General features: G+C 42.0%; 1 protein-coding gene across 1 annotated transcript in view; it reads right to left on the bottom strand.

Annotated features, from left to right (window-relative positions):
- The window catches only part of LOC124746738, a 91,520-nt gene that overhangs the window by 17,683 nt on the left and 58,447 nt on the right, over positions 1–15,390 (bottom strand). The window contains exons 24-26 of the mRNA XM_047248947.1: positions 7,486–7,673; positions 7,168–7,396; positions 6,674–6,769 (exon numbers count right to left, since the gene is read on the bottom strand). Of these exons, the coding sequence (XP_047104903.1) occupies positions 6,674–6,769; positions 7,168–7,396; positions 7,486–7,673 (513 nt within the window). The remainder of the gene's footprint in view (positions 1–6,673; positions 6,770–7,167; positions 7,397–7,485; positions 7,674–15,390) is intronic.

Raw genomic sequence — 15,390 nt, 5'->3', positions numbered from 1 at the left:
CACAAGTCCTAATGCTGATTTCTATTAACTAATTCAGAATTCTAAACAATCACTATTATTTACTCTTTCTGGAGGAATGTCTTACAACTGATGAGATTATGGAATGATCAGGGTACAGAACAATACGTTGAGACGACTTTGTCACTATGTAACGTTAAGTATGTGTGGTGCTTGTATTGTTCTTTCGCACACCTGTAATGATGGTACGCAACTGGGTCCTTTGGTTACCTATACTGTATTTTCTCAATGTATATTTACTACCTCAATAATTCTGTTCGCCGCCTTTCTCTGCATGTAACAGTTTCCCCTCAGGAAAGAGTCTCAACACCTATCCATCGTACCACTCTACACTCTGCGCCACTTGCTATACACTATTCTGCTCTGAAATATCATACCACATCATCGTGCTACAATAATCTTAATACGTTTACATCCAATGTTACTTACATAATTCGTCGGTCATCTGCCTTTGAATACAACTCGGAACTCCGCCCTCTGTTACAGTGAAACATTACACATATTTGTGGATGCAAGCACGTCATGTCAGCAAAATTTCTACCTATGTATATAACAAGTGTAGCTCTTCCAGGCGTATGGCCTTTGCCGAAATTCGTGCTCTTCGTTTTCTCAGTCGTGCATGATGTTCAATAATGGAAAACGCAAGGACTCAATACATGCAAGATAGAACCAGTTGCTCAAATCGTTTCAGTCCTGTTATCATAGAATAACTATGGTCAAATTCGAGACCTTGCATATGACACTCAACAAAGGGTTTCACTTTCACAGCTTTCGGTCTCGATGGCTTACAAATTAATTTCAGTTATTTGGAAGCGTCTAAAGCAGCCAATCTGAGGGGATACAGAAATTATAGAGACACTGTTTTGACAGTAATTTACTGTCCGACACGATAACACTAGTTTCAAACTAAACTGAAAACAAATTTTGCAAATAAAGTCATTTTCTGTTTTTCTTTTGATCCTCCTAGTTCCCATGTGGCACTAAGGGTCTCTTTCAAGTAAAACTTTTCCTCTGCGTTTTATTAATATTTGTAAATCGACACAAAATATTATAAAATGTTAAAAAACTACGTGATTTAAGCGAATTATTCGGAGATATTTCGCTAAGGGAATAAATGTGTTGGCTCCTTTTATCGTTTTGAAAGGAACAGCTGTCGTAGAAACAGTGGGTCATGGAATGTAGGTCATTCAATGCCAGTGAATATACATATACACTAAATCTGGCACTAAAAGCAGTAGGAAAAAATGGCGTTAGGTAATCGAACAGTAGAAACCTAATAGGGTTATAACGTGCGTGCAAAAATCAGAGAGGAGTGTTAGCTTTTAGTGATAAAGGTTGGCGGGACTGATGTGAAGAAAAAGCAGTCAGAGTAATAAGTGAAAGCAGAATCTAATTCATTCGTGTGTAACAGTCAGACTGCGGAAGAAGTGAATAAAACAAACTCTGGAGCATAGATCTAAACATTCCTACTTTGATTGCAGTACAGTGACTAAAATGTAACAGTTCTGCTAAATATCTGTGGTTGCGTTTTCCTTATAATTCTTTATGTAGTATAATCATTGGCTTTTGCATCTATAGTTCACATTAGTTTACTGGACCACATAACTTATTTCTATCAGACAATGCTCCTGTTTTATAACCATTGACCATACAAAGTTCCGTATCACCATTCTACATACAGTTTTATCACAAGTATCGGTCACATTTCGTCTCATTTTTCTACTCTACACCACTTATATGCCCCAGCCACCAGTCCTCAGCAATTAGTTGTAATATGCCTGCGACGCTGCTTTCTATTCAATCTATCAAACTACCCAGCTTCTCAATTACATATTCAAATTCACTTCATCTCCTGCACAAACCACTGGTACACCAAAAGCAATCCATATAAACTCCAGGCGGTAATAGTAAGACATATTACCCGTCAGTTCCGCTCTTGTACTTGCAGCTTACCGTCGACGAATACTCTGTCTATTTACATAACTCATTAAAAGACAGTGGATTTGTCCCTTGACCACAAAATAAGAAGGACTTAAGTACCTCGTCTCCTACCTTCCAAACTTCACAGAAGCTCTCCTGCTAACCTTTCAGAACTAGCACTCCTGGAAGAAAGGATATTGCGGAGACTTGGCTTAGCCACAACCTGGGGTATGTTTCCAGAATGAGATTTTTCACTCTTCAGTGGATAGTGCGCTGATATGAAACTTCCTGGCAGATGTAAACTGTGTGGCAGGCCGAGTCTCGAACTCGGGGCATGAGTCGTGCTTGGGTAGCTCCGATGGTAGAGCACATGTCCGCGAGTTCGAGTCTCGGTCCGGCAACAAGTTTTAATCTGCCAGGAAGTTTCATATCAGCCATCACTCCACTGCAGAGTGAAAATCTCATTCTGGAAACATCGCTCAGGCTGTGGCTAAGCCATCTCTCCGCAACATCCTTTCTTCCAGGAGTGCTGGCTCTGCAAGGTTCGCTGGTGAGCTTCTGTGAAGTTGGAAGGTAGGAGACGAGATACTGGCAAAAGTAAAGCTGTGAGGGCGAGACGTGGGTCCTACTTAGGTAGCTCAGATGGTAGAGCACTTGCCCACGAGAGGCAAAGGTCCCGAGTTCGAGTCTTGGTCCGGCAACAAGTTTTAATCTGCCAGGAAGTTTCATATCAGATCACACTCCGCTGCAGAGTGAAAATCTCATTACAAGGACTTACAAATTATTCATAGTAGATGAAAATTTCGAAAATAAAAAGTGGGCTTAGGACTACATCCTTTACCATCCTTCACACCAACTCAACCGTAACGTGACCCACACTCGCCATTTCCAGCACTGCTGAATGTTCACACTCCAGAAGTTCCCACTCGGTACTATTTTAGAATCTTCATACAGTTTCATTCTGCCTTTCCTCTCTCGCTACACCACAATATGCACGTCCTATGCCAGCTAATAAAATGCGCCGTTTAGTTAAAAGCCTTAGGCATATCTGCAAATCATGTATACCCCATAATCACAATGATGTAATTCCCTTTAACCCAACGATCCTCTGCCATGGTATGTCCCACATTTGCTCATCTTCCACACTATAGAAACCTATCTGATCCCAAGAAACGTGCAACAGGCACCATGAACCCAAAATAAGTCCTGCTCCATATCTATCGTATCAGCTAGAGCCTAAGCGTCCGCCACTTCTCCTTAGATCAAAGCTGCAGTGTCTCTCTCAGTATCATGAACTTCCCTCAATCTACCCTGATCCAGCTTCTACTTATACTCACACTTCGACTTATATAATTACACTGCCAACACATTCAAGCATAACGACAACAGAAATAACAAGGCATCATCAACAGCGCTACTCGTACAGATGTCATCTGTATTTTCATAGACATCATTAGACAAATGATTTGTATGGCACTTTAATCTCTTAATAGCACAAATCTGCGTGTCTGTTAATATCCTTTTGTAACATTTGGTTGAAAGTGTAAATATGACTGTTGTCAGTTTACAATCCCTAGGAAGTGAGGGAATTGAATGAACAACAAAGAAGATAATCTGCGTTTAAATTCCAACAATCTACTGAATGCTTTACCGAGAACGCCATTGTTTCAATAGCAGTGGGATTAGTATCATGCTGTATCAGCTGATCAATTCAGTGGTTATTTGGCACAGTAGTGGTTTCTGCACACGCAATGTAAGCTGATAGAGACAGGTGACTAACACCACTCAGCACTCGGTAAGCAAATGACGTCTAAGTAGTCAATACTTCCACCACTCAGATGCCCAAAATGTTATTGTTCCTGATGCAATATACCAATGATGAACTGAAACATGGCTACTCAGCGTACGTTACTCGAATTAATTGCTCCATTTCTATGCAGCATTAGAATGTTCAACTGATTTCAGAATAATTCGCAGCATTTGTTACAGTAATTCCTGGGTATCTGTAATGAACAACAGGTGAACAAATAACTGCTAACTCTATATTGAACGCATATACAATATGTGATCAAAAGTATCCGGACACCCCCAAAAACATATGTTTCTCATATTAGGTCCATTGTGCTGCCACCTACTGCCAGATACTCCATGTCAACGACCTCAGTAGTCATTAGACATCGTGAGAGAGGAGAATGGGGCACTTAACGCAACTAGTGGACTTCGAACGTTGCCAGGTGATTCGGTGTCACTTAAGACACACGTCTGAAAGCAACATTTCCACACTCCTAAACACTCCCAGGTCCACTGTTTCCGATGTGATATTGAAGTGGAAACGTGAAGGGACACGTACAGTACAAAAGGATACAGGCCGGTCTGTTGACTGACAGAGACCGCTGACAGTTCAAATGGTGGCTCTGAGCACTATGGGACTCAACTGCTAAGGTCATTAGTCCCCTAGAACTTAGAACTAGTTAAACCTAACTAACCTAAGGACATCACAAACATCCATGCCCGAGGCAGGATTCGAACCTGCGACCGCAGCGGTCTTGCGGTTCCAGACTGCAGCGCCTTTAACCGCACGGCAACTTCGGCCGGCTCCGCTGACAGTTGAAGAGGGTCGTAATGTGTAATAGACAGACATCTACCCAGACCATCATACAGGAATTCCAAACTGCATCATGATCCCCTGCAAGTACTGCGACAGTTAGGCGGGAGGTGAGAAAACATGGATTTCATGGGCAAGCGGCTGCTCATAAGCCACACATTACGCCAGTAAATACCGAATGTCGCCTAGCTTGGTGTAAGGAGCGTAACCACTGGACGATTGAGCAGTGGAAAAACGTTGTGTGAAGTGACGAATCACGGTACACAATGTGGCAATCCCGTGGCAGGATGTGGCTATGGCGAATGCCTGGAGAATGTCATCTGTCAGCGTGTGTAGTGCCAACAGTAAAATTCAAAGCCGGTGGTGTTATGGTGTGGTCGTGTTTATCATGAGGGGGCTTGCACCCCTTGTCTTTTTGTGCGTGGCACTATCACAGCACAGGCCCACACTGATGTTTTAAGCACCTTCTTGCTTCCCACTGTTGGAGAGAAATTCGGGGATGGTGACTGCGTCCTGCAACCCGATCGATCACTTGTTAATAATGACCGGCCAGTGGGGGCTGGTTACACGACAATAACGTCCTTGTAATGGATTAACATGCTCAGTCCTGACCTGAATTCTATAGAAAACCTTTGGGATGTTTTGAAACGCCGACTTTATGCCAGACCTCACCTACCGACATCGATGCCTACCCTCAGTGCAGCACCCCGTGAAGAATGGGTTGCAATTCCCAAAGAAAGCTTCCAGCACCTGATTAAACGTAGGTTATGCCTGCGAGAGTGGAAGCTGTCATCAAGGCTAAGGGTGGGACAACACCATATTGAATTCCAGCATTACCGATGGTAGCGCCACGAACTTGTAAGTCGCTTTCAGCCAGGTGTCCAGATACTTTTGATCACACAGTGTATATACTTCTTACAAAATCAAAAAGTGGTTACATTTTATTGCAGTGGTCCAAATTATAAGTCAGACGAAACAGTTTGAGTAATATCACCGTTCTGAATGAAAGGTGAACAAGGAGTTTTGTACGTTGGTGCTGATACAATGGTAGAAACGTGTGGAGTGACAGACACAAAGCAACGAAGACACGAGCCCCATGGGCTCACTTAATTAAAACCCACCAATCCTTTTTCAATATTTGGTGATTGTAACCCTTCTTAATTTTGGTAACTGCGTCTTGTGTTGAAGTAATGGACCATTGATTATGTAAAGATCCTTATAAGAAATTAGTACTGTGCCCAACTGCGCCAAGTTCTTTTAAATTACTCGGTAGTGCCAGTAACAATTTATTTATTTTTTACCGTTATTGAAACATGTCAGATTCCAGTCAGACTCCCTTCACGGGTATTTCATTGCCATTGTGTAGAATAAAACAGAACTTCAGCATTTGAAATCTGATTCATTCCTTCCAATGTTTAAACTGTATTAGGCGTAATTACTTGAGTGCCCCTATGAGTGAACGTACAGCAGATTCATGTATGTACAGCACACAGCAATTGACGCTAAATCTGAAATAAAATGAAAGCTGTACGAGGGCTGCCGAGATCAGGACGTACACCAAAACTCTCACCCACTACAAATATCTCATCAAATGTTGCCAAGAACAGGCACGCAACCGCTCACAGGCGATAATGACTAATGAATTCTCACACACACAGTTGAAGCAATATTTAATGACATAAACTCATCAATCATCAGATCCCAGTTCATCTCTGTCACAGGTGGGAGTCTTTGTTGTGATCTGAGTTGGTAGCTAGCTACATATTAAATATCACACACCCCTTTGTACCCAAAAAATCCTCAAGAAAATGTTTCAAATGGCTCTAAACACTATGGGACTTAACACCTGAGGTCATCAGTCCCCTAGACTTAGAACTACTTAAACCTAACTAACCTAAGGACTTCAGACACAAACATCACCAAGGCAGGATTCGAATGTGCGGCCGTAGCAGCAGCGCGGTTCCGGACTTTAGCGCCTAGAACCGTTCGGCCACAACGGCCGGTAAAAAAATAATCCTAAAATTTAATCGTTTATTTCTACTATTATATTCTATATGACCAATAATAAAAATTTCCATTCTTCTGTTCCTTGGCTGGTGTTGCAATGTTTATGGTGAGGAGTGTACATACCAGTAATGTTAGATGTTTCACTTGTAGGCTCCCTGCACGCCCACACGATTGAGTAGCTCTTGTAGTCTGTGTCCAGGACCCAGTAGGGTGCTGCCACTGTCAACACAAAGAAATAAAATTTTGTGAACACCGAAACACATATGCAGTTTTACTGCTACTACTAATTTTTAAAATTAATTTCTTTGGTGTCTATAGAAAGTGTGGGCTTCTTGTTTACTGTCTATTGGAGCTACATGTTTGTCTTATATGGCTACCTAAAGGTCATGTAGTCCAAGAGTGCAATCAATATTACATTCCAAAGGTCAATACCGAACATGGCTATTGTTGCACTAAAAGTTTCAACACAGTCACATTCTAAAATGAAATGTCTGTCACAAGAGAGGTACTGCGTCCAGTTAATTACTTCATATACTTGATAATGTCTAGCTGCAGCAGGCTAATTGCCCTACTAGTGAAGCGAATATTAACCATTGTATGAAATTCTCCATACTGACCTGGTACGTCTGGGAAGTGCACTGTAAGTTTGGCCTCTCCGGAGTTGGGGTCATCAAACTCGGCCCAGCCGATGATGTCGTCGAAGGCCCCTGCAGACGTGTTGTACATCCTGTTGTGTACGGTCACGTTGTTGTCTCCAGCCAGTGAGTACTCCGCTGTTACGCACTGGGCGCCTGCCTCGAAGGGAGCCAGTCCGAACCTGGCGATCTCGTACCACACGCCCAGGTACTGCACACAGACAGGATACACGATGGTCAGCAGCTGGTCAAAAGTCACAAGTTCGCTGTTGAAATGGAGTTTACTACGTTGAGTGTTACCTCAGAGGCGTTAAACTGGGAGACTGCAGGCTTGTCGCACGTGCTGACTCTGACAGTGCACTGTTGTGGGTCCTGTGGGGTGTCTGTGTAGCGGCTCCGAGGCAGACCCAGGGCCTCCAGCTTGTCATTCACCTGCTGCTCCTGCTCTGCTGTCAGCTCGGAATTCCTTGATAGGATCCATGAGGTCTCTGAAAAAGCGCCATATGTCTCTGTTAATACGAGTCCTGCTGCTAATTTCTATTAGCTAATTCGGAATTCTCAACAATTATTATTATTTATTCCTTCTGCGGGAATGTCTTACAACTGAAGAGATGATGGAATGCTCTGGGTAGAGAACAATAGCATTAGATGTCTTTGTAACTACGTATCGTTCAGTATGTGAGGTGCTTGTATTGTTCTTTCCCGCGCCTGTAATGATGGTATGCAGCTGGGTCCTTTGGTTACCTATACTGTATTTTCTCAAAGGATATTTCCTACCTCAGCATTGTCGTTCACCACCTTTTTCTGGAAGTAATAGTTTCATCTCAGAAAATAGGCACAATACCTGTCCATACCACTCTACACTCTGCACCACACGCTACACATTACTCTGCTGTGAAAAGTGTAGGCGACATATCATCAGACCATATCGTCGTGCTACAATATCCTTAATACGATTACGTCCAGTGTTACTTCCATAACTCGTCAATCATCTTCTGTGGCGGTATGCCACATAATGTCAAAAAATAATATTGAAGAATTGCGCAAATTTAACAAAACTGATGTCGTAACGAAATAAATATTATAGCAGAAAAATCGAAAAGACTATTATTCAATTAATATGATCTTTGATTGTTATTGTAATCTCTGTTCCTTTTGATAAAGGATCGCACATATGTCCCTTTTGATTCTGGATTGTGTAAGAAGTCATTTTGAGATGAAGCACGAAAACGTGTAAGTTTCATGTGACATTTAGTCTAAATATAATCAAATATTACTTAAAAGTGTTGCTAATGTTTTACTGTAACTCATGAAGTGAGTGACTTAAATAATTTATTCAGATTTTATAGGCGAACACCACTGCAGAGTTCAACGCCATTGTTCTAAATGATAACGGACCAGAGTCGTAATAAATATTTTAATATTTGCTAGTTTTGACAAATCATAAAAATAAATCTAAATGTAGGAGTTTTCTCTTGATTGGCAGTACTTTTGAAGCAGCTATACTAGTCAATTTTTCTAATATTGAACTATATTCATATAAAGTAATTTCAGTAAATTTGTTTGATCTCCACTCAATAGAAATTGCAAGAATATCCTCAACATTGCAATTTCACAATAATAAAACCATTAATTAATTACTCAGCCGTATATCTGGTATAATTCACGTTGGTTGTGTCTTTTAACATAAAAACAGCGTGTCGGGAAAACTAACTGCGAGAATTACCACAACTGAGCCACTGACGTAAATAATTTTCCAGTTGTGAAGCAGCCAGAATAATACGAGGGTTATCCAAAAAGTAAGTGCCTATCGGCCGCGAAATGGACACCACAGTGAAAACCCGATGAAGCTTTGCAGAGATGTGTTAGGTAGTGTTTCTAGTATGGCCGTCGATCGCATCAAGACGTTCTTTTCAGTCGTGAGCGCACTGTGAGCGAGTAAAGGTGCCGCCAATTGGGAGGGCCCGATGTTTAAGTCGAAGCGGCGACTACTTAGAGAAGTGTCTGGAAAATGTAGCTGACTCTTGCAAATAAAATGTTTCTGATTTTCACTGTGGTTTCCATTTAGTGACAAAAAGCAGATTACAGAGTACCTGACGGCTCAACACAAAAGTTTTGTCTCAAGTACAGATAGCGTTGAGGATCAGTGGACAAAGTTCAAAACCATCGTACAATGTGCGTTAGATGAGTATGTGCCAAGCAAAATCGTAAGAGATGGAAAAGAGCCACCGTGGTACAACAACCGAGTTGGAAAACTGCTGCGGAAGCAAAGGGAACTTCACAGCAAACATAAACATAGCCAAAGCCTTGCAGACAAACAAAAATTACGCGAAGCGAAATGTAGTGTGAGAAGGGCTATGCGAGAGGCGTTCAATGAATTCGAAAGTAAAGTTCTATGTACTGACTTGGCAGAAAACCCTAAGAAATTTTGGTCTTATGTCAAAGCGGTAGGTGAATCAAAACAAAATGTCCAGACACTCTGTGACCAAAATGGTACTGAAACAGAGGATGACAGACTAAAGGCCGAAATACTAAATGTCTTTTTCCAAAGCTGTTTCACAGAGGAAGACTGCACTGTAGTTCCTTCTCTAGATTGTCGCACAGATGACAAAGTGGTAGATATCGAAATAGATGACAGAGGGATAGAGAAACAATTAAAATCGCTCAAAAGAGGAATCGCCGCTGGACCTGATGGGATACCAGTTCGATTTTACACAGAGTACGTGAAGAAACTTTCCCCCCTTCTTGCAGCGGTGTACCGTAGGTCTCTAGAAGAGCGTAGCGTTCCAAAGGATTGGAAAAGGGCACAGGTCATCCCCGTTTTCAAGAAGGGACGTCGAACAGATGTGCAGAACTATAGACCTATATCTCTAACGTCGATCAGTTGTAGAATTTTGGAACACGTATTATGTTCGAGTATAATTACTTTTCTGGAGACTAGAAATCTACTCTGTAGGAATCAGCATGGGTTTCGAAAAAGACGGTCGTGTGAAACCCAGCTCGCGCTATTCGTCCACGAGACTCAGAGGGCCATAGACACGGGTTCCTAGGTAGATGCCGTGTTTCTTGACCTCCGCAAGGCGTTCGATACAGTTACCCACAGTCGTTTAATGAACAAAGTAAGAGCATATGGACTATCAGAACAATTGTGTTATTGGATTGAGGAGTTCCTAGATAACAGAACGCAGCATGTCATTCTCAATGGAGAGAAGTCTTCCGAAGTAAGAGTGATTTCAGGTGTGCCGCAGGGGAGTGTCATAGGACCGTTGTTATTCACAATATAGATTAATGACCTGGTGGATGACATCGGAAGTTCACTGAGGCTTTTTGCAGATGATGCTGTGGTGTATCGAGAGGTTGTAACAATGGAAAATTGTACTGAAATGCAGGAGGATCTGCAGCGAATTGACGCATGGTGCAGGGAATGGCAATTGAATCTCAATGTACAGAAGTGTAATGTGCTGCGAATACACAGAAAGATAGATCCCTTATCATTTAGCTACAAAATAGCAGGTCAGCAACTGGAAGCAGTTAATTCCATAATTTATCTGGGAGTACGCATTAGGAGTGATTTAAAATGGAATGGTCATATAAAGTTGATCGTCGGTAAAGCAGATGCCAGACTGAGATTCATTGGAAGAATCCTAAGGAAATGCAATCCGAAAACAAAGGAAGTAGGCTACAGTACGCTTGTTCGCCCACTGCTTGAATACTGCTCACCAGTGTGGGATCCGTACCAGATAGGGTTGATAGAAGAGACAGAGAAGATCCAACGGAGAGCAGCGCGCTTCGTTACAGGATCATTTAGTAATCGCGAAAGCGTTACGGAGATGATAGATAAACTCCAGTGGAAGACTCTGCAGGAGAGACGCTCAGTAGCTCGGTACGGGCTTTTGTTAAAGTTTCGAGAACATACCTTCACCGAAGACTTAAGCAGTATAATTCTCCCTCCTACGTATATCTCGCGAAGAGACCATGAAGATAAAATCAGAGAGATTAGAGCCCACACAGAAGCATACCGACAATCCTTCTTTCCACGAGCAATACGAGACTGGAATAGAAGGGAGAACCGATGGAGGTACTCAGGGTACCCTCCGCCACACACCGTCAGGTGGCTTGCGGAGTATGGATGTGGATGTAGATGTAGATGTAGATGTAGCGACCAATCGGAACTTACTTTCTTGACAACACTAGTACTAACTCAATTCATAAGAAAGTAGTGCCAACAATACACATACATAAAGAGAAAGAACCACCACAATGCCTTTGAATACAACTCTGTACTTTGCCCTGTGTTGCACTGCCACATCACCCATGTTTATGGATGACAGCACATCATCTCACCTAGAGCAAAACTTTTACTCATGTACATAAAAAGTGTAACCCTCCACCCCTATGACCTTTGCCGAAGTTTGTACTCTTCGTTTTCTCAGTTCAGAGTGAGGTTTAAATAAGGAGAACGCAAGGATTCAATGCACGCAAGATAGAATCGTTTCAGTCCTGCCATCACAGAATAACTATGGTCGAATTTGAGGCCTTCCGTATGAAACTTAACAAAAGATTTCATTTTCAAAAATTTATGTCTCGATGGCTTACAAGTAAGTTTCAATTACTTGGAAGCCTGTAAAGCAAACAGTTTGCAAAGCTATAGAAATTGTAGAGATTGTCCGACATGAACACACTAATTTCAAACGAAATTAAAAACAAATTTTTTAGTAAATTCATTTTGTCTGCCTTTTTTATCCCCCTAGTTCCCATCTGGTGCTAAAACGCTCTTCAAATAGAAACTTTTCCTCTACATTTTAATAACATTTGTAAATCGACACAAAATCATATAAAAATGTGTTTGTTTCTTTGACCGTTTTGAAAGGAACAGCTGGCGTAGAGCAGGTGAATCACGAAAATTGCGTTATCCAATGTGAATGAATGTACATACACACTGAAACTGGCACAACAAGCAGTAGGAAAGGATGGCGGTAGGCAACCGAACAGAAGAGACTTAATAGGGTTATAAGGTGCATGCAAAAATCAGAGAGTAAAGGATAGTTTCCTTTTAGGGATAAATGTTTCCAGCACTGATGTGGGGGAAAAGCAGTCAGTCAGAGTAGTAAGTGAAAGCAGGATCTATTTCATTTCTGTGTAACAATGACACAGCTGAAAAAGTGAATAAGACAAACTCTGGAGCAATGTTCATAGCATTCTTTCTTTGATTCGAGTACAGTGACTAAAATGTAACAATTTTGCTAAATATCTGAGGTTATTTATTGTCATAATTCGTTACATAGTAATATCCTTGGCCCGTTCTATTATTACATCTATCACACATTTTCTGGGTCGATACATCTGATGTCCAGTTGTTTCTGCTAACACCAGTCCGAAAATATTTAAACAACTGTAGTTGTGTATAACATTTTCCGTTTTTCACATTATATGTAATCATTTTGTTATTTGTAACAAAAGGAATGACCTTTTAACCTTTATCACTATTCTGAAACCACTGCAATGTCGGAACCGAACATAATACTTTATATTCGCGAGGGATCAGAGAAAGGGCTTGTCGTTTTGGACAGTGACCATTGTTTGAAATAATCCATGCAGCACGGAGCACGAATCGCAATGATAGGAGTATTAATCACTCCTTGAACTCTGAAGTCCGCTTGCGTGCCAATATAGTTACCCCTCTACTCGATCCTAGAATTTGATACTTCAGCAAAAATGAACACACCAACTGGAGCGGAAGAGACTACAATAACTCTCCTCAGAAAACTAAATACAGCGCCTGATCGTTACACCAAGACCTTTCGCCGCCGCCGGCCGAGGTGGCCGAGCGGTTCAAGGCGCTGCAGTCTGGAACCGCGCGACCGCTACGGTCGCAGGTTCGAATCCTGCCTCGGGCATGGATGTGTGTGATGACCTTAGGTTAGTTAGGTTTAAGTAGTTCTAAGTTCTAGGGGACTGATGACCTTAGAAGTTGAGTCCCATAGTGCTCAGAGTCATTTGAACCTTTCGCCGCCCTAGTGAAAGATTTTTCTCCTTCCTACATGCCCTAGCAGCTCTACAGAAGGCTTCCAACATACTTCTACTCCTCACCCTCACAAACCCTCCAGTGAAATCTAATCCTGCCATCACATTGAACTATAGCTAGGTATATGGGGTGGACATGGTCCATAAGGATAGATACATAGTTGTGTTGGTCCATTGTACCTACTGGAAGGGCGAGATCACGCAAAGAAAGGTCTCTGGCGTGGACACTACCGACAACTGTTGCAGCGTTTTTGTTTTCAGAAGTTCCACTGAGTACACGGGGACACCCATCCATCCAATGGAGCAAGTGAGTCATTTGAAACGTCCACAAGTCGCACCTCAGTGGATGTCCAGCCTTCGTCGCCAATGAAGAGCAGTCAGGGTGAGTGCATGAAATAGGCACCTGCTGCGGAGACCCTTACGCAGCAATGTTCGCTGAACAGTCTCTGAGGAGACACTATTTGTACACTCCTGGTTCTTTTGAGTGGTCACTTGCTCAATAATGGCACATGTCCTCTCACGAACACTCCTCTGCAGCGGTCATACACATATGTCCTGTATGGCCCATGCAGCACCATAGTTCTCTCCGTGCCGGGTTTTTGGATTTGCCGTCTGTGGTATATTTTAAATATGGCAACACGTGAACAGTTAACGAACTTTGGCGTTTCGGAAATGCTTCCACCCTTGGCCCAAAATCTAACAATCATGCCATTTTGAACATCAGGTAAATTGCTCCATTTCTGTCTTACAACAACAGCTACTAAATATTGAAAACAGCCATAAATGCAAGCATGCAACAGGAACAGGTGTGCGAACAAGATAAAAAATTACAATTGTATGTATAAAACCTGCGAAATTTAAAATATTCCCGTTACTTTTTGTTCACACTTCGTATATCCCGATTGTGGTATTTTTCATCCTCAGGTTGCCATAAACTCCTCCTTTGGCTGAACTTAGCAGTTTCTCAAAGTGCATGTTTGTGTCGTGTCGTGCAGGCCATTATGAAAAGAAGTGATGTCATTTTCACCGACTGTCGTCCGAAATAAGTTCGTTAGGGCTATGAGATCGGCTACATCCTGACCACACACGTAGTGGCGTACTGATTTGAAGAGGTCGGCGTTCATCGGCCGCTGTCGGAGGTCGGCGGAGTAGACGGATACTGGTGCCAGTATGACCGTAGGCTAACTGGGAGGCATGCCACTGCCAGACTGCAACCTTCAGGGATGCACACGTCAAGCCCTGCCAGGTCGAAACCAGCACACGTGATGGGCATGGCCGCCACGTCGCTGAATCTGAGCGTAGTTTCAGGAGTTGCAGCAGAGCGAGCTTCTTTTTGGTACTGGTACAAGTCACCTTAGATCTTCCATAATACTTCATACCCCCCACCCCACCCGGTATGGCCACCAACACACACACACCTCGCCCACTACAATCTATTGTATGTGAGCTCTTGCACGATCCTCCACTGCCGCCAAATTCCGAGCAAAAATTTTCCACCACCTCCAAGTCAACTTCAGTTAATGAATTTGTAGAGGAGAGTTTTGTAGCTCCAAGATGGGGACAGAGTAGCAAGATCGCGCTTGAGTGCAATATATAGAATTTTTGTACTATACTACACAGGAAACTCACTGGCATAATTTTTTTAATTATTCGTTTGTAGGATGTCATCGGAACAGAGGATGTGGGTAATTATATTGCAGTTTAGGAATCGAAGTACTATACCACAGGTGGAAGCAGGTGGAAGCAATATTTACATTTTGTTAGAAAGAAAATTTCATTCTACCATTGTTTTTAGAAGTCTCAAAAAACATGTCCCAAAAAATATAAAATTTGTGAGCAACTAACGATAACATTAGCCTAATTGAAAGAACAGTGAACTGAGTGGCTTAAAATGTAAAATTGAGAGACAAAGTCACAAGCTAAACAAATTAAATTTAAATTAACTCTCCCCGTGAACGACCACCTCACCTTTAAATTCAGAAAACGATGATAATTAAATGTGTGACATAATTTCGTAATCTATTTTTGATTATCGATTCAAAATCGATTGCACCGCCTAACACCAAACTCTCTGACTCTAACGTAACTTTGTATCCCAGTAAGTTCCATTTTTTTTGTCATACGTAACACATATCTGTAACAACAGCATAACACCGCTGATTGCTTGCTGATTCCATTAAT

This window comes from Schistocerca piceifrons, chromosome 1, assembly GCF_021461385.2.
Source record: "Schistocerca piceifrons isolate TAMUIC-IGC-003096 chromosome 1, iqSchPice1.1, whole genome shotgun sequence".
Taxonomy (NCBI): Eukaryota; Metazoa; Arthropoda; class Insecta; order Orthoptera; family Acrididae; genus Schistocerca; species Schistocerca piceifrons.
The sequence above is the reverse complement of the archived record's forward strand: the minus strand, read 5'-3'. Positions and strand labels throughout refer to the sequence as shown.